General features: G+C 47.9%; 1 protein-coding gene across 1 annotated transcript in view; it reads left to right on the plus strand.

The window, feature by feature from the left end:
• The window catches only part of CCDC180 (coiled-coil domain containing 180), a 71,157-nt gene that overhangs the window by 31,212 nt on the left and 21,154 nt on the right, over nucleotides 1-18,791 (plus strand). The window contains exons 15-26 of the mRNA XM_053282386.1: nucleotides 803-918; nucleotides 2,009-2,135; nucleotides 3,793-3,829; nucleotides 4,774-5,102; nucleotides 6,023-6,240; nucleotides 7,741-7,916; nucleotides 9,214-9,394; nucleotides 10,216-10,362; nucleotides 11,238-11,382; nucleotides 11,806-11,922; nucleotides 16,657-16,755; nucleotides 17,851-17,943. Of these exons, the coding sequence (XP_053138361.1) occupies nucleotides 803-918; nucleotides 2,009-2,135; nucleotides 3,793-3,829; nucleotides 4,774-5,102; nucleotides 6,023-6,240; nucleotides 7,741-7,916; nucleotides 9,214-9,394; nucleotides 10,216-10,362; nucleotides 11,238-11,382; nucleotides 11,806-11,922; nucleotides 16,657-16,755; nucleotides 17,851-17,943 (1,785 nt within the window). The remainder of the gene's footprint in view (nucleotides 1-802; nucleotides 919-2,008; nucleotides 2,136-3,792; nucleotides 3,830-4,773; nucleotides 5,103-6,022; nucleotides 6,241-7,740; nucleotides 7,917-9,213; nucleotides 9,395-10,215; nucleotides 10,363-11,237; nucleotides 11,383-11,805; nucleotides 11,923-16,656; nucleotides 16,756-17,850; nucleotides 17,944-18,791) is intronic.

The following is an 18,791-nucleotide window of genomic DNA, read 5'->3' on the forward strand; positions in this document are numbered from 1 at the left end:
TTCTAGTCCAATACTCTCACCACCTCACTTCGTTGAGTCTCAGTTCAACCAATTAAGATTCAGCCAACTAAGCCAGTGGTTCTTAAATATGGGTGCCCAGATTTTAGTCTTCGACCATTTTGGCAGGGGAAAATGGGAGTTGTAGACCAACAACACTTGGGAACCAAGGTTGGGAAACCTTGGCTTAACTGGTTAGAAAAGTTGAATCAACTAAAAAGTAACCCCAGTCAATTATCAGCAAAGCTTTCAATGTATTTATTTATGTATTACTTTTAATACACAATAGGCACGATTATGATCAGGATCCTGTCCTAGTTCGGAAGCTGTGTGCACTCCTGTTATGTGATTGTGTGTGAGGGAAACAGCAAGATCAGAGGGGGAGGAAGCGATCTGTTGGGAGAGGGGAACTCTCCCAGTCGGCAGGCGTTGTCCTAATCAGCTCTCGCACCCAGCACTTTACTGAGGTGGGAAGAAACCTTGGCCAACCCAACTCTTCTCTCCCAGACAGTCTCTTCCTCCCCATCGGGCCTTGCTTTCCCCCTTGCACATGATCACAAAACGGGGGTACGCACAGCTCCTGAACTAGGGTTAGGACTCTTGTCCTACCTTAATCCTAATGGTGTGGATGAGCCTATTCTGTGAAAGTAACAGATGGCAAACAGAACCTTAAGAGGCCTTTTCCCACAGTGGCCTTCTGGGGATGATGGGAGTTGTGGTCCAACAACATCTGGGGACCTGCGTTTGAGAACCTGTCCAGCCCTGATCCTTTTGATGTTCTTTGCTTCCTTCTGTGCGGGCCTAGTTAAGGGAATCACACTTGGATATGTCTATGGACAAGCTGAGGATTCAAAGCACCGATGAAAAACTGAAGCTCCAGCTAGAAAAGGTTTATGCTGCCTTGGATTTCATCCGAGCTGGGTACGTAGTGAGGAGGTGCCTTGTGCTTAAAAAGAATCCAAATCCCCTGCAATTGAGCCGCCCAGAGACGGACGTTTGGGACGGCATGCAAATTTGATAGCTAAAATAAATATAAATAAATAAATCGTAATCTAAATATGGTGCTCTGGTGTTAGCCGTCACTGGTATTTTGTTTTTGTTTTTTACATTAAGTGTCCTCAAAAGCAGAGTATTTGTTGTGAAATCGAAATACATGCTTTCTAATGTCATATGTTTCTGTTATCTCATACTCTTAAGTCAATGTGTGGATATGAAACTTTGGTTTTTAAAGCTGGTACTCCCAGAAATGCTCCTTCCAAGACCAACATTCTGTAATGTTGTAAAGGAAATTCAAATTAAATGCGTAGAACAGAAAGGGCTCGGGGTGTGTACAAAACCGGTTTGCCCAGTTTGGTTCGGGTCCAAAGCGGATTCGAACCGGACCGGGCATGTTTGCTTTTGGCACTCTGAACTAGAACCTTGGCATGAATATGAGCCAGTTTGGGGTTCTAATTTTTTTTTAAATTATTTAAACTTACTGCCGGGTTTAGTAGCCTCTGGGGGCGCATGGTGCTGCTGCTGCGAGGTCTCCGGCAGTTTGCACATCCCTAGAAAGGACTGGCACGCCGAGGGGCCAGAAGCGAGGAAGCTCTTTGAGAACTGCCTTGATACTGTGTACGAGCCCAGGGTTATCTAGAACCAAAATTAAAATTCTGCACAATTATGGAACTCTATGAGTTTTCCCATTTTTGAAATGAAGAGATTTGGTGGCCAAAACATGTCGTCAGCATATGATAGCCACATTTCAGAATCAAAACCAGCCTTCAGCATTTCAAAACCCGACTGTTTCGGTTGAGTGAATGGCGTTAACAGAAAACTTGCTCAGTTGTGTTGCAAGCCATCTGTCAGATGTTGACGGTTGCATGGTAGATACTGAGAAACCAACTGTGACCTGCAGACCCATCCGATAAGAATGGAACAGGAAGGGAATATTTGTTGGCAAAATGGCCACAGAGTTTGAGGGCGGGGCGGGGAGGTTATAATTTGCCTGAGTCTGGCGTTCTTTTGATAGGTATGAGCTCTTCCACCAAGACCTCATGGCCAGAGTAGTAGCTTACCCAGACCACGTTTTGCAGGAGCTGATTTCCTACAGTACCTCCCTTAGTCGGTATTTTCGTGTGAAGCAGATCTACAAAGGGGTAGGATGGAAATTCTTCTAAATTTTTAACTGCGAAGTAGAGACATGGGGTGATACAACCCCCTTGTTACAAAACAATTGTAATGGAACTCGAGGGCGAGGGTCAGAGGCCTCTCCTACTAATGTCGATGCCCTCCTGTGTGGAAGAAGACATCACAGGCCTTTCTGGATTTGCCCTGATGTCCCTGAGTTCTCTTTAATTCCAAGGAGACTTGATGTCATGTAGTGGCCAAGAAGTCCAGATTTTACTCCTGCCATGATCTTCGGTGGCCTTAGACAAGCCACTCTCTCTCAGCTTCAGCCTCCCAAATCCTGGGGATCATAACACAGTCATCCCTCGCCAACTGCGAGGTTTCTGTTCCGGGAAAATCTCACGGTCGGCGAATTTGCAGTTGGGGTGGGGAGCAATGGAAAAGCATTGGATAGATAGGGGGTTAGGGGAATCATGGTTGCGGACAGACTGGAAAACCCCCAGAAAATATGACCAAAAAAATCACCAAAGATCACCCGGAATCCCCATAAATCACCCAACGCCCCCCCCCCACAAAAATCACCCCCGAACTTCCAAAAATCATGAAACACCCCTATAGTTTCACTATTGGTCTGCAAGAGGAGTGAAGGGGGACCCTCAGAAATCATCCCCGAATCCCCGAAAATCACCCCCGAACCTCTGAAATTCACCCCAACCCCCAGAAATCACTCAAATCCCCATAAATCACCCAACCCCCCAAATCACCCCTGAACCTCCAAATATAATGAAACACCCCCCAAAATTACAAAAAAATCTCACCAAACTAGGTTATGCTTGGTGAGACCTGTCACAACTTCCCAGTCGCGAATACTCAAAAACGTGATTGGGAAAACTGCAGTTGGCGAGGGAGAACTGTACTGACCTACCTCACAAGGTTGTTGCAAGGATTGCAACAGGATGAAGTATATGAAATGCTTTGAACATTGTAAAGCTGTATATAAATAACAAGAAATTATTAGAAGTATGGGCCCGGAACAAAGGGTTGCATATCCCTGGTGTGCATGTGTTACCTGAGCCTGTGCTTGAGCGTGGTGCATGTTTTAGGCACTTTCCCCCTTCAGAAACAGCAGGGGTTGTGACTGTCTTGAAGGAGTCTTCTTCTAGTGGAGAAATTCCCCACTCTTTTTGTTCAAGCCCTCCTCGCCACTGAGTTCCATTAGCTCCACCCACTGGGTTGTCTTTTAACTGCTCTCTGAGTTTACAAACATTCTGCTCCATTGAGTTACATTAGGGCAACTGCAGGGGCAGGAGTTGCATTCTTACTCCCCCCCCCCATCTTTTTGTAAAACTGACCTATCTGTGGATTTTCCTGAGTCTGCTGGTATCTTGCTCTCATCTACAGGTGCTCCAGTTATGTTTCCATAAGAAGCATAACATTCCCAGCTCTTTTGGAAATAGATGTATTTTATTTAGATTATTTTATTAATATTACAAAACAGCGACTCAATCTTATCAAGGTTCTCGCCCCCTGTGAGGTAATCAGGCTGAGAGAGTGGCTGGTCCAGAATCACCCAGAGAGCTCCTTGACTGAACAGGGATTTGAATTCAGGTCTCCCCAGCCCTCTTAACCAATACATCATGCTGGCTTTTCAACATTTGAAATATCTTCTCCTCCCTCCTTTTTTAGAAGCCAATAAGGAAGGAACCAACACCTGAAGAAGAAGGTAACTTCTGTTCCCCGCCATGCCATTCTTAGTTAAAAAAAAATATATATATATTAAGTGTGACTTTTCAGAATGCAAGAATTAATAAGCTCATACAGGGGTCAGCCTTGGATCCCCAGATGTTGTTGGTCCACCATCATCCACTGATCATCTGGGAACGATGGGGGTTGTAGTCCCACGGCATCTGGGCACCAAGTGTGAGAACTCCTCAGCTAATCAGTGGATGGTGTTGGACTGCAACTCCCATCATCCACTGTGGCTGCGGAGGATGGGAGTTGTAGTTCAACAACATCTGAGGACCCAAAGTTGGGAGCCTTTTGCTTTACAGAGTAACAAGAAGAATACGTATACTATAAATATTTGTATACTGCTTTTCAGCCAAAGTCCCCAAAGCAGTTTAGATAGATATGGATGGATGGATGAATGAATGAATGAATGAATAAAGTGGCTCCCTGTCCCCAAAGGACTCACAATCTGAAAAAGAACCTAAGACAGACACCAGCAACAGCCACTGGAGGGATGCTGTGCTGGGGATGGAGAGGGTCAGTGGCTCTCCCCCTGCCAAATAAAAGGAATCACCACTAAGGTGCCTCTTTGCTCTTTTAGCAGGGGTTAGGGTTAGACAGGTCTCCGTCCCAGGGAGCTTACAGTCTGAAAGGTACTAGTAAGTAGCCGTGTTCCTGCACCCACCCATAAGCAGACGCAGCTCTGCTCAGCTTAGACCAGGGCTGCCATCTCTGACCTTCCAGCTGCTGCCAGACTGCAGCTCCCATCTCCCTGATCATTGGCCACTGTAACTGAGGATGATGGGAGTCCTCATTCAACAACCGCTGGAGGCCCCACGTTGTGCCACCCTGATTTAGACTGTAAGCTTCTTGGGGCAGGGAACCGCCTCTTTTGCTGGTGCTGCCTTAATGCTCTTCTGTTTTATACTCCTTGGAAAGAAATGGCCGAGAGCTACGAAGAATCTGAAGACATGGAGGAGACCCTGGAGGACAGCCTGGAGCATGCTGCTGAAGAAGTGCTGGAGGAGGAACATATTCCTGAAGAGGCCATGAAGGAGGACGCGGCCGATGTAGAAGAACTTCAGCAGGCAGAGAAAGCGGGGGATACGGAGGGCTCTGCTCAGGGAAGCGATGTCCTCGGCGTCCTCGGAGACGGGACGAGTTTAGTGCTTGGAAGTGATGATCCAGACGGATCCCTGGAAGGGAGCAGTATTGTGCAGGAGGCTGGAGATGTCCAGGGGAGAGAAGACATTCTGGGATCGGAAACGGTGAGCTGGGAGTCACACAGAGATATGCCTCCTTGCGAGGGTCCTAAATCCCCAGCCTGAGGAGTAGCCTACAAGGGAAAGCAGTGAGCGTGGCCTCAGCAGGAAGGAGGTTTTCCCACCCTGCCCTCTGACAACTTGCAGCAAGAAGCAAGAAGGTCCTTTGCTGATGCTCTCCCTCCTGCTCATCCAGCTCCCAAGTAATGCTTTGTTCCTACAAACATAGGAAGCTGCCATTTACCGAGTCAGACCATTGGTCCATCTTGCTCAGAACTGTCTACTCTGACTGGCACCAGCTCTACAGGCAGAATTTATTTCTCAGCCCTACCTGGAGAGGCCAAGGATTGATCCTGGGATGCTCTGCGTGCTAAGCAGATACTCTACCACTGCGATAGAGCCCCATTCCCCTTTCCAACCATGATGTCAGAAGTGATTCAGGCTTTCTTGGGTCATAACGTTCCCCCTCCTTGATATCTCCTGTGGGGAGGGGTAGCCAGTCACGTGCTTCCCCTTGTAGGATGGGCACTAATGTCAACATTTTGAGAGGGTAGGCACCTATTGGCTAGCTGTTGTGACATCACCGACTCACCACCTTCCTCCTGATAACCTCAGAGTGGTTTTGCAACTGTTTTCATAATGTTGTCAATTATCATTATTATTATTATTTTGTAAAATGAAGGACAAACAAATGTGTATAAAACAAGTGTGTATACTTTAAAATTTTAGTTTGAAGGGCAGATGGGTTGCCTGAAGCAGATGGGCAGATCAAGTGCAGCTCCAGTATGTATTCAAACTTGAATCCTAGGGAAGATACCAAGAAGAGGCAGAGAACTGGCTTCTCAGTGTCATCCTGGTGGAGCCCAAGACTCCCCTGGCACCTGTGTCACGACTTGTTCTGTGCTTTTTCCTCCTTCCACATACAGGTGAGGTTGCCTGACACGCCCTCAGAGCCAACTGAAGAGGCTACGGAGTTCTTCACTACTTCAGGTGGGAGCACTTACAAGGTGTTGGAAAACTCCAGCAAACTGAAGATCAAGAAATCTGAGAAATATTATGCCGGGAAACTCAATGAAAACTTCCTCCCTCCGTACCTGGAGCAGGTGTACCTCTCCCAAAGCTTTTTTGCAGACCTGAGAAGACGGTGAGTAGGAAATCTTTTTTTTTTTGCTTTTGTCTTAAAAGGCTGAGGAAAACCCCAAAGTTAAGGAGGGAGAATTAAATAAGCCTCCAAACTTATAGGCACTGACAGTACAAACAGGGCCAGATTATTTCATACTGAGGCCCAAAGCTGTGTCCCAAAGCTATAAAAAGCCCCTTAGCATTACAAAAAACTTGATTATTCTAACAAAAAAGGATAATGAAAGACATTGTTTTTACATGCTTGGCAAAGAGGCACCGAAAAACTAATAATCATAACAAAAAACAGTTGACTTCCAATATGCCTCTTTGCATTAGAAATACCTTTAAATGGAAATTAGTTATAATTTCTGACTTAGCGTTTCTGAAAACTGTTCATGTACGGAAACACAAGAGCGCTCACACAGTTCAGCATCACTCAGTTGAAGAAGCAGTACAACCTGCACTGGGTCTGTTTGCGTATCACAGGAAATGTAAAACATTTTCTCTCTTTCTTATTTTTCAGCCTATTATGTAAAACTTGACATTTAGTTATTTTATTTTATATTCAAGGCCCCCTGCATAATGTGAGGCCCTAAGATGCTGCTTGCTTAGCTGGTGCCTAAACCCAGCACTGAGGACAACTCAGTGCTTTCTCACACGCAGACACAGAGGCTGTTCTCACAATCTGCCACGATTGGGCTAGGGCAGCTAAGCCCAGGCGTGGATGCCTGTGGGAAGCTGCAGGAGCTGACCGGCTCTCGGCAGCAAACCCGTCTAGGGAGAGCTCCCTTCACCACCTTTCCCTGATCTGTGCAGTGCTGGCTGCTTTTAGCTGGTGCTGTAACACTGACGGGCACTTAGGCACATAGGAAGCTGCCATATACTGAGCCAGACCATAGGTCCCTCTCTACCTCAGAGGGTTGTTGGGATAAACACAACCACGGACTCTGGGCTCCTGGGGGTAAGAGTGGGACAGGAATGTAATAAATAAATAAATAAAACGAATCCCAGTGCAGAGGCTCAGTTGAGTTTACCCACCTGCAAAGGGAGATGCCTGTTCTATGCCTCCCTCTACACCAGGTCTGCTCAACTTGGAGCCCCCTCAGCTGTTTTTGGACTACAACTCCCATAATCCCCAGACACTGTGGCCAGTAGTCAGGGATTATGGGAGTTGTAGTCCAACACCTGCAGGACGGCCAGAGCTGAGCAGGCCTGCTCTACATGAACTCCTGCTCTTCCAAGCTGCAGACCCACTCACAACATGGACACTCAGAGGCACAGCGGATGGACTCCTCTGAGGGTGGGCAGTTCTTACCCTTTGGCGGTTTAAAGGTAACCCACTTTGGCTGTCAGGCAGAAGCGTGGCTCGGTGTGTGCTCCAGCTCCCAGAAGTTTGACAGACACTCTAGCGTGCCTCCATCCTGGGGTGCGACACAGAGGCCACAGAAAGGCAGAGCTTAGGAAACATGGGTGCCTGTGCATGTCTGCAGACTCATCTGCGCCTCCTTTTCCCCCCTTGCAGGATCCGCCTGCAGTTCTTTGAGCACTTGGAGAACTGGTTTCCTCAATCCGTGTCCAAATCCTGGCTCATTCTGGCGGCCAGGAAGGAGGAGCTGAACGCCGAACTGCAGCTACGCCTTCACCTGCACGAGCCCAGGCGCGAGCACATCGAGAAGGACATCTACCACGTCAGGATAGGTGCCGGCATTTTTGTCCCTGAGTAGATCCCGGTGGGACATAATCCAGAGGCACAGATGTGGGAAGAGCTGTGCACGAGCACAGCAGATGGAAGGAGGGAGGACGGGGCCATAGCTCAAGGGTAGAATCATCTGCTTGGCATACAGAAGGACCCAGATTCACTCCCTGGCAGCATCTCCTGGTAGGGCTGGGAGAGACGCCTGCTTGAAACCTTGGGGAGCTGCTGCCAGTCAGTGTAGACAATCCTGAGCTAGATTGAGCAATGGTCTGACTCAGTAGAAGGCATCTTCCAGTACAGTCGTCCTTCACCAATCACAGGGTTCCATTCCCAGAAAACTTTGCAGTTGGTGAATTTGCGGTAGACGAGTCATTGAAGCCATTGGTAAACGGGGTTAGGGGAACTGCGCTCGTGGAAAGACAGAAAATAAGGTAAAAAAATAGAATTTCCCCCTGACCCCGGAAATCCCCCCCACTGCCAAATTAAAAACAAAACAAAACTCACCAAAACTCAACTCAGGTTGCGGTTGGCGAGGGCAGTCAGCATTTCCTAGTCGCAGATACTCAAATCCACGACTGGGAAACCATGATTGGCGAGGGACAACTGTATAATCTAGCGGGTGGGATGCTAGCTCAGTGGCAGAGCCTCTGCTTTGCATGGAGAAGGTCCCAGGTTCACTCCTTGGCAGCATCTCCAGGTAGGGCTGAGAGAGACGCCTGCCTCTGAAACCTGGGAGAGCTGCTTCCAGTCAGTGCAGACAATCCTGAGCGAGATGGACAATACTCAGTACAGAAGGTGCTCCCAGCATCTGGCTTGTTGCTATAGGAAGCCAAATGCTGGATGAAATGATACCTATTGACCATCACTTGATTTATCTAGATGGCACCCTCTGTCTGCATGGGGCTATACACCAAGCTTGAGGGCCCAGGGCCTGAAGGCGCATGTTCCCGCCAGGTTCACCCCTTGGCCACATCTTCAGGCAGGGCAGGGAAAGATTGTGTAGACAGTGCTGTGCTAGATGGACCAGTGATCTGACTTGGTATATGGCAGCACCCTGTGTCCATAATATGAGAGCCGAGAGAGCCAGGGCAGTGGGGAATGAGGCCATGCAGGGTTTTGAAGGTAAAGATGATAAGCGTCATCTGGCAAGTGGGCAGATGACCAGTGGGCCGTGCCAGGTTTTAAGGAGGCTCCTTGCCGTGACCTCGCAGGGCTCTTCCCAGGCTTTCCACTGCCCGCTCTCACACCCCAGGTGACTCCGGCGACCTGTAAGACTGTTCCCCCCTCCCTCCTTTCCAGCGGAACTGCGGCTGCACAGCGACCGGTTGACACGCCACTGTGCGGGCATGCTGCAGGCCCTGAACAGCGAGCGAGCCTCTTTCTTCACGCTTCGGGATGACCAGAATGCCATCAGCAAGAACTTCCGGCTCCGGATCCAAGACATGGAGAATGTCTTCCTGACGGAGAGCAGAGCGGAAAAGTCAGTCTGGTGCAAGGGAATTCCTGACAGCTTCCCTTCTGGGACTTGGGGGTGCCCTTCGCAGGGCTGGGGATACCCCAAGGGAACAGAAAGAGGCGCAATGGGGGTGGTGAGGGTGGCGGAAGAGGCCATTGAGGAGCAGGTAAGAGCTGCTTTTCTCCTCTTAAGGCGCTCACTCGCCCCCACCAAAACGATTCACAACAATAAAATAGATACAATGTGAAATAAAATGAATATAAAATTAACCAAATTAAGTAAACAGGTTAAAAGTCAGGCTAAAACCACAATCAGAATTAAGTTTCAAATTAAAATTTATTGTAAAAGCTAAAAATTGAGAATTATAAAAACTACAAACTAAAGGACCTACCAGATATAACCAAAGATGCATCTTCCCAGGGTGGCCGCATCCCCTAAGGGGAATATCTTACAGTGCTCTCACATGTGCTCTCCCATTCAGATGCAAACCAGAGTGGACCCTGCTTAGCAAAGGGGACAATTCATGCTCGCTACCACAAGACCAGCATCTGCTTTTCATGCAGAAGGTCCCCAGTTACCTCCCAGGCAGCATCTCCAGGTAGGCCTGCATCCCTGGAGTAGATGCAGCCAGTCAGTGTAGACAATACTGAGCTAGATGGACCAAGGGTCTGACTCGGTAGAAGGCAACTTCCTCTGTTCCTATCAATGCCGTCCGTTCTGTTCCCATCCTCTCTCAAAGTGTGCCTATTTGAGAGCCGCCAAGGTTCCCTGGAAAGCAGGGTCCTTAATGTGTGGAAGGTTGCTTCTGAAGCATGCTCTCTGTCACCCTCCCCCCTTGTCCTTAGATTGCTGTCTCTCAGCAACAATCTCCACACGGAGCTGATCAACCACGTGGAGATAATGCAGGTGTCCCTGCGGAGCTTCAGGCAGTACTTGGAAGAGGCTCTAGGGAAACTGCGGGATGCAAACACCGACTTCCTTAAAGCATGCAGGTATACCAGCTCTTCCTGTTCACAGCTTAAATGTTTGCTTGTTGGTATTCTTTTCCTTGTACTGGGATCCTCCCTCCGACTTTTTTCACGTTCACAAAAATCCCCCAGGCAGCTTCTAGGGGTGTATCGGATGGATCGGGAGGTCCGACACGGCAGGGATATTTGTTCCCCTGCTGCTGCGTTATCCCTATTCACCTGAGTTAGGGATGTGCACAAACCTCGGTCTGTGCACAGGTTTGAATACGAGCCAGTTTGTAGCTCTACGAACCGGTTCGTGACCAGTTCGGCCCAACCACAAATTGGTTCGGCGGCTCAAGGGTGGCGCCGGGGTGGTGAGTGGCACCTTTAAAAGTGAGCAGAGCAGCAGGTCCTTACCTGCATGTTGCCACTCCATGCAGCTTCCTGCTGTTGTGGTGCTTCCCCCGACAGCCCGTGTGCAAATGGCTTCTGCGCATGCATGGAGGCCATGTGTGTGCCAGTGTCGTGCTGCCATGCGCCGGCTGTTGGGGGAGTGTTGCAGCAGCGGGAAGCTGCATGGAGTGATGGCACACAGGTAGGAACCTGCTCTACTCACTTTTAAAGGTAGAGTATGTCCCCCACCCCACCTGGCACTGGCCTCAAACCGCCGAACCAGTTCATGGTTGGGCCGAACCAACACAGACTGAGGCCAAACCGACACAGACCGACACATTCCTAACCCGGGTTCCCAGACGTTGTTGGACTACAATGCCCAAATGATGGGATGCGTACCCATGTCATAGAACTCCTGACCAATGGCTTTCCCCCCTTTTTAATTTCACTGCTTATTAATTTTTCAGTAACCATTTCCAAAAAGGCACAACTCTGCCACCAACAAGGATGCTTTTCGTTTTCAGATTATTCTCAGAGGGAGGTAACTTTTCCACAGAGGAAATAGAGCACTTCATCAAGCGTCTGGATAAGGAGAACGGGCGCATCGACTTTGTGGAAGGGTTGATCATGATTGACATGGAGAAGCTGGAGTCTAGTTACTTAGACCAGGTCAGCAGAATTTTTCATCCTGCTGTAGAAAGACACAAGGTGAATTCTCACCTTAGTAAACCGGGTAGGGCAAGCCTAGCCAGCTCCAGGAGCCATGGGTTCTCCCGATTTTTGATCATGTGCGAGTTAAAACCTGGGAAGGGATTGTGTAGGAGCTTCGTTCTGGGTAGGACCTCCTGCCTCACTGAACAGCTGGGTACGGATGCTGGGTAGGACAGCGCCATCCCACCCAGTGTGAGGCTCCCACGTGACCTAGGTTTTTACTCACGTGTGACCTGATCAGAAATTGGGAGCACACACATCTCCCGAAGGTCAGAAAGAGGCTTGTCCTACCAGGTTTATGGTCGTGAGAACCAACCTACAGCCAGCCTAGGAACTGCAAGAGAAATGAAAACCTTCTCTGGTATTTCCTCCCCTCCCAAGGCCACAGAGGTCATCAACAAGTTCGAAAACAGATTCCGTTACCTGGCTTTGGATCGACTCTTTATGGATAAAATCCAGCAATTTTTGACAAGCATTCAAGTGAAAATCAAAACAGAGGTACAAGCAAAAGAAGGTTTGAGGGAGGGAGGGAGTGGAGTCATAGGGGATGGGGCTGATTTTGAAGCACGTTCTTTAAAAATTCTGGACTCTCTGGGTAGAGTTGGAGGGGTTTGGGTTCTTTATGACCAGCATGGTTATAACCAGTACATGGATGAGGCCATAGCTCAGTGGTAGAGCATCTGGTTTGCATGCAGAAGGTCCCAGGTTCAATCCCTGGCAGCATCTCCAGGAAGGGCTGTGAAAGACCCCTGCCTTTAACCTTGGAGAGCCACTGCCAGTCAGTGTTGACAATCCTGAGCTAGAGGGACCAATGGTCAGACTCAGTAGAAGGTTAGAAACCAAGCTGGAAAACCTAGGAGGACCAGAGTTTGCACAGAAACTCTGTGGGTGATAATACAAGGCCTGAAAGGAAATGTGCTACTAGGAACGTGCCACCACCCTCAAAATGCTGACAGTGACTGGGAGTTGCTGAAAGAAATCAGGGAGGCATCAAAGAGAGACAGAGCTATAATATTATTATTACCATATTAATAATATTGTAATAATATTATTTCTCTGTGTAAAGTGCCCTGAGCCATTTTTGGAAGGGCGGTATAGAAATCGAATGAATGAATGCATAAATAATGGGTGACTTGAATCACCCACACACAGACTGGGCAAATGCACATTCAAGTAGTGACAAAGAGGCCAAATTTCTAGATATGCTGAATGACAGTTGGTCATGGAACCAACCAGAGAGAAGGTGAACTTGGACTTAATCCTGAGTGGTGCCCAGGACCTGGTGCGAGATGTCATTGTTGTGGAATCTTTAGGGAACAGTGACCATCGTGTGATCCAATTCAGCATACATGTGACATAGGCACTTCAGAAGAGGAAACTTCTCTAAAATGAGGAATTTGGAGAAAAGAAAACTGAAAGGAGAAATCAAGAGAGTCACTTCGCTCCAGAATGCATGGAGTTTATTTAAAACCACATGTGGAGGAACCGCTTTCTATTCCTCCTAACCTTTTGCCGCTGCCACCAAGTAGACTTTTTTTGTATGCCTGAGTCCAGTGCAACAGCCCTCCAAAAATTACCAAAACCCAAAGCTGTAGTCGTGTGGAAAGGCTTTATAAGTGTGGGGTGGAGACACATCAACAAGCCTCTAATTTTTATAAAACCAGAAAGTTTACTTTTTAGGGGGGGAAATCGGTTCAGTTAAAACATTTCTTTTGAAGGAAACAAATACAAACTCAAAAAAGTTATTTACAGAGCAGGTCAGGGGAAAATGAATAGCTGGAAAACTACAGTCACTACCTGGCTCTATACTGGTCTCTACTCAGAGTCCCAGAATGCCCTGCGCCCCGCCAAGTGCATGGGGCATTCTGGGGAGACCCCCAAGGCAGGGAGGCTTGTTTTAGCCTCCTGGTCGGGGGTCTCCTTGCGAGTCGCTGCAGTGTGGAGATGCGCCGTGACATCTCACAACCAAGAAAATCAGGTTAACGAAGCACTTGCTTTAAAGGGAGGGGTTTAAGGGGAGAGGTTCTTAGGTGGGCTAGCTGCCGTGAAACCACCAGGCTTGCCCAGTGTTTCTCACGATGAGGGAGAACCAGGTTAGGCTCACTTAGCCCAGTTCTCCCCCATCGTGAGAATAGCCTCAACATATACATTTTTCTGGTCCAACAGTTCCTCAGCTCAGCCAATCAGAACAAACAAAAATGCCCTCCATTTTAACCCCCCTAAAAAAAATCAGCTGTCAAACTGCTAAACCAAATGTGACACTACAGAAAAACAAGAATAAACTTTTGACCTTGTACAGAGACCAGCCACCATTCTATACATATTTGCAATGGAGAAGAGGTTTGTGCCTCATCCCTTCACACCACAATTATAGAAGCCCAGTTAGAATGTATACCAAAAAGGAGGGAAGGTACCACCAAGTCCAGAAGGATGCCAGCATGGTTAGTTAACAAGTAATGTCAAGGAAGCTATAAAGGGGGAGAAGAATTCCTTCAGAATTTGGAAGGCCTGGCCAAACGAAGAGAACAGAAAATGAAGACAAACTCTAGCAGAAGAAATGCAAGGAGACAGTAAGGGAGGCGAAAAGTGAGTTTGTTCAACATTTAGCTAAAAGTATCAAGGAGAATAACAAAAGCCTATTTAAATAAATCAGAAGCAGGAAACCTGCCAGGGAAGCTGTTGGTCCGTTAGATGATGAGGGAATGAAAGGATTATTAAGGGGGATCAGGAGGTTGCAGAGAAGCTAAATGAGTTCTTTGCATCTGTCTTCACGGCAGAGGATACTGAGCATATACCTGTGCCTGAACCGAGCTTCTCAGAGAGAGAGAGAGGCTAAAGAACTGAATCAGATAGAGGTGATGAGAGACGATGTCCTAAACTATCTGGAAAAACTAATTAATAACTTGCAAACATTACAATGTAAATAGGGAATTCCCAGGCTGGTGTTTGTCTCTAAATGGAAATGTGCAGCTGTAGCTGGGAGGAAGCATTCTCTCGGGAGAGCTGGCCGTGGGAGCAGGTGCTTAAAACTTCTCCCACATGCTTACCCGTCCCTGGAAATGCTGTCCCCTGAGTCTTGGGTTTGTTTTTCTTACCATTCCCCCTGCCAGGCTCAGTCAGGAAGACATTCAGCTACTGAGCAAGACAGGCTGTGGTTGGCATATGAGCAGGAGAGAGAGTCAGTGGGTGTGAGAAGGGTTAAGCCAGCGTTCTTCATTGTAAGGCCCAGGAGCCGCTCCCATCAGCCCTTCGTGCGGCTCCCTGACGAATGATTTATTGGTAAAGTTGAATACTCTGCACAGCCTCCCTGGCCCCGTGCAGAAATTAAACCCCCAAAATGTGTAATAGGATCTTACATACAACCAAAATGAACGACAGAAGATCCAGTCAAAACAGCACTGTTTAATATATCATATAACCATTGATTGATTGATTGATTGATGTGCCATCAAGTCGGTGTCGACTCAGCGACCACATAGAGAGATTCTCTCCAGGATGATCTGTGTCTTCAACTTGGCCTTTAAGGTCTCTCAGTGGTGCGTTCGTTGTTGTCGTCATCGAGTCCTTCCACATTGCTGCTGGCCGTCTTCTTCTTCTCTTTCCTTCCACTTTCCCCAGTGTTATGGACTTCTCCAGGGAGCTGGGTCTTCGTATAATGTGTCCGAAGTAGGATAGTTTGAACCTGGGTGTTTTTCAGACTAGCTGCTCATCAGCAGCAAAATGCTTCCTTTCGGGCAAGTCGCATTCAGGACATAAACGGCAGGGGGAGCAGTCTCGCAGCAACGAACAACCCCAAAAAACAGCAACCTTTTCACATTGGATATACGACGTCCTAGCTCTATATCACAGCGATTAAATTCACAACAAGGCATTGGAAATGTGAATGGCACCCTGCTGTCCACGTAGGGACTGCGATGTCACGACACAGGAAGTGTGGAAGCACACTTCCGAGATTTGTCTTGACCCCGTTGTAGGGTCTGGTCTGGAAAGCATCCTGGCCATTTGTGCCTCGAGTGATAATTCAGGACTGATTTGTTCTAGGATCCATGGTCTCCTCAAAAGTCTTCTCCAGCACCCAAGTTCAAAAGCGTCAATGCTTTTTCTGTCTTGCTTCTCCAAAGTCCAACTTTCGCATCCATAGAGCATCACGGGAAAAACCATTGTCCTAACAATTCTAATCTTTGTAGGTGTAGACACGTCGCAGGATCTAACCATATAACCATAGGCACAATGTTATATGAAATAACTATCCATATATAAGAGAACGTCTTCTTCACTATGAGTCCCACTGCCCATTTTGATCATCCAGAGAGGTCCATCTGCAGTTGCCATCAATTTGGTGGCTACTTGGGGACGGGCCTTCCTTGTTGCTGCCCCGAGACTCTAGAATATGTGCCCTCCTGAAATAAGAGCCTCACCATCTCTGACAACTTTTGAGAAGCCTCTAAAGACGCATTTGTTCACCCAAGCCTTTTAACTAGAATTGTGGTTTTGAATTGTTTTAATGTTTAATTATGTATGTTTTAATTTGTTTTGTGTTGTTGAGGGCACACTATACCTATAAACTGCCCAGAGATGGAAGTTTGGGGTGGCGCACAAAAATAAATAAATAAAAATATATCCTACAGAATTATTATTTTTTTAAAAAAAAAAAAAACAACCCATCATGCAGAATTATAGAATGTTCCACCAAAACAGCTGTATTCTGTAGTTCTGTATAGCTCTATGACATATTACCATTACCATTCTCACTGTGCTGACCAGGGCAGTTGGGGGTTCCTTTAAGAGAAATGGAGCCCTCTTGAACCCCTGCTGCACCACCTTGGAAGGTGTACACTGAATGCTGGGAAGCGTAACCCTTCCTGGTGCTTTCCTCCTAGAGCTTCTCTCTGAAAGGGCCCTCCCAACCCTGAGAAAAGCGCAGCACTATGTGGAGGTCAGCAGAGTAGGAAATGCCTCTTGTAATGGACTTTTTTTTAAAAAACGGAATGGCCCCCACTTGAAAAAAATACTGAAGATGCAGCCTGTCTCCTACAAATCCCACCCCTCAACACACACTGATGTTAACATGCAAGTGCATGTTTGGGAAGTGTGTTTCCCAGAATAAATGGTTGTTCCTCCTTCAGAAGGCCAGCCCCTACCCCCAGCCTGGGCCAGTGACAGCCAGGCACCCTGTTTGCTGGGCTCCCCTTAGGAGAGGCTTTGCTTCACCTTGCCTTTTGCCCTTTGCAGGTGGCCAAATCCAATTTGCAAACCCAGATGCTGAACTCCCACCTGGACAAGCTCGTCAGCAGAATTGATGCCTGCACACATCCCAATGTGGATAAAGAAGTGAGTTCCGATGTCGGGCCACAAAAGGATATGCGTTTGTGTCAGAGAGGGGTGTGAGTCCGGTGTACCCGCTTTCAGACCTGTGCTCCCAAGAACCTTGCAGTTCCTCAGTGAGGATTGGAAATGGAGACCAAATGTCCCTCAGAGACACCTTGTCTGCCATCACGGAACTTCCTCTGCAAGTTGAGTGGCTTCCAGGCCAGTGTTCCCCATGACAGGGACTCCCAGATGTTGTTGACTACAGCTCCCAGTATCCCCAGCTGCAGTGGTCTTTGGCTGGGTATAGTGGGAATTGTCGTTGGGAATCCCTGTTAAGCGATGTTCTCGCTTCACACAGAGTGATAACTGGGGGCTTGGTGCTTGTTCTAGAACAGGGTTCTCAACCTTTTCAAACAAGGCATCCCTTATGTTGCAAACCCTTACCTCAGGTGAGGGAGGGAGAGAGAGCGTGAGGAGGCAAGAGGAGTACCCACTGGGAGCCATTCATGTACCCCTAGGGCAGGGCTGCACAACTTCGGCCCTCCAGCAGGTGGTGGACTACAAATCCCATAATCCCTGACTATTGCCCACTGTAGCTGAGGATTCTGGGAGTCTAGGTGGCCAGATTTGGCTTTTAAAAAGCCACATTCGGGCTTACGGCCCATTTGACCCACGAGTATACTCCTTAGGTTCTGGCAACTCTGCAGTTCAAGAACAGCTGGGGCGGGGCAGTTGTGTTGCCCTGCCCCAGGGGGGCCGGTCTACCCTGGGAGTCCCTCTTCTAGAACAAGGGTTCCCAAATTTGGGTATCCAGGTGGTTGGACTATAAGTTCCATCATCCCCAGCCACATGGCCAAAGCCCATTGTGTCTGGGGATAATGGGAGTTGTAGTCCAACCACATCTGGGACCCAAGGTTGGGGCGAATCTGTTCTAGAACCCCTAGAGAATTCTCTGTGACATGCAAGGGTTTCACTGCAGACAAACAAAGCTTCTTGGAAGACAATGTCTATCTTGCTGTCTTGCGAAAACCTCGAGGAGGCTGACGGCCAGTGTTTAAAAACCAGCCTGTGACTCTCTCCTTGACCCACCACAACCTGCTCTGTCCTTTTTCTCAGCCCATCACCTCCGAAGAGCTCTATGAGTGTGCCACGTTTGTGATGGAAGAAATGAAGAAGAGAAGCCTGTATCTCAACTGCCTGCTAGGACCGGTAAAGCGTTTCCCTGCTCCCATAATGGTGATGACGGGTCTGTCCAGTCCAGGGATGTTCAACCTGGGATCCCCAGAGGTGCTTGGGCTATCAGAGCAAAGCCTGAGGGCTCTTCTCACGTTCCTCATTGGGGGCAGTGAAGCGTCCTACTCAAAAATCTCTGGGCACTCCTGTTTTTCTGATGGTCTGCGAGTAAAAACCAAGGTAGGAGGTTGGGGAAGGGATGGTCTCCTAAGCAGCCGTTGGGCCAGAGGGCTTTTCATCCAACCTCGGCAAAGAACTGGGTACAGCCGCTGTTTAGGGCGGAGCCCACCCCCCAGCTGTTGCTTAGCAGACGATCCTTTCCTCCCCTTCCTCCTTTGCTTTTTACTCACGAACAGAAAAGGACGTATCTCCTACCTGAATGAATGAATGAATGAATCTTTATTACGGTCAATGACCCATGACAGAAACAAAACAATACAACTTGTTTGACAGAATACAACAGTTGGGGGGGGGGATACTTTTTTAACCAAATCCTTCTAATACCATTTACTCAAACAATTTAGATCTAATCTTAATGGCTGCTGCACAAAGTTTAGCCGCATTAAGTGTTATACATTCACTACAGTCTGCTAACAGAAAAGAAACATACCCATCCTCAGTTCTACCAGGGATATTCAATAAAAGAGGGGAAATCAGTTCAGAGCAAACATCCTTATCAAATGAACAATATAGTAAAACATGAGTCACCGTTTCTACACCGTGGCCATAGGGACAAATCCGATTGTTAATGGGCGTTTTCTTATATCTGCCGTCTACTACAGCTGATGGTAGTGCATTAAATCGTGCAAGGGAGAAGGCTCTTC

This window comes from Hemicordylus capensis, chromosome 17 (assembly GCF_027244095.1).
Source record: "Hemicordylus capensis ecotype Gifberg chromosome 17, rHemCap1.1.pri, whole genome shotgun sequence".
Lineage (NCBI taxonomy): Eukaryota > Metazoa > Chordata > Lepidosauria > Squamata > Cordylidae > Hemicordylus > Hemicordylus capensis.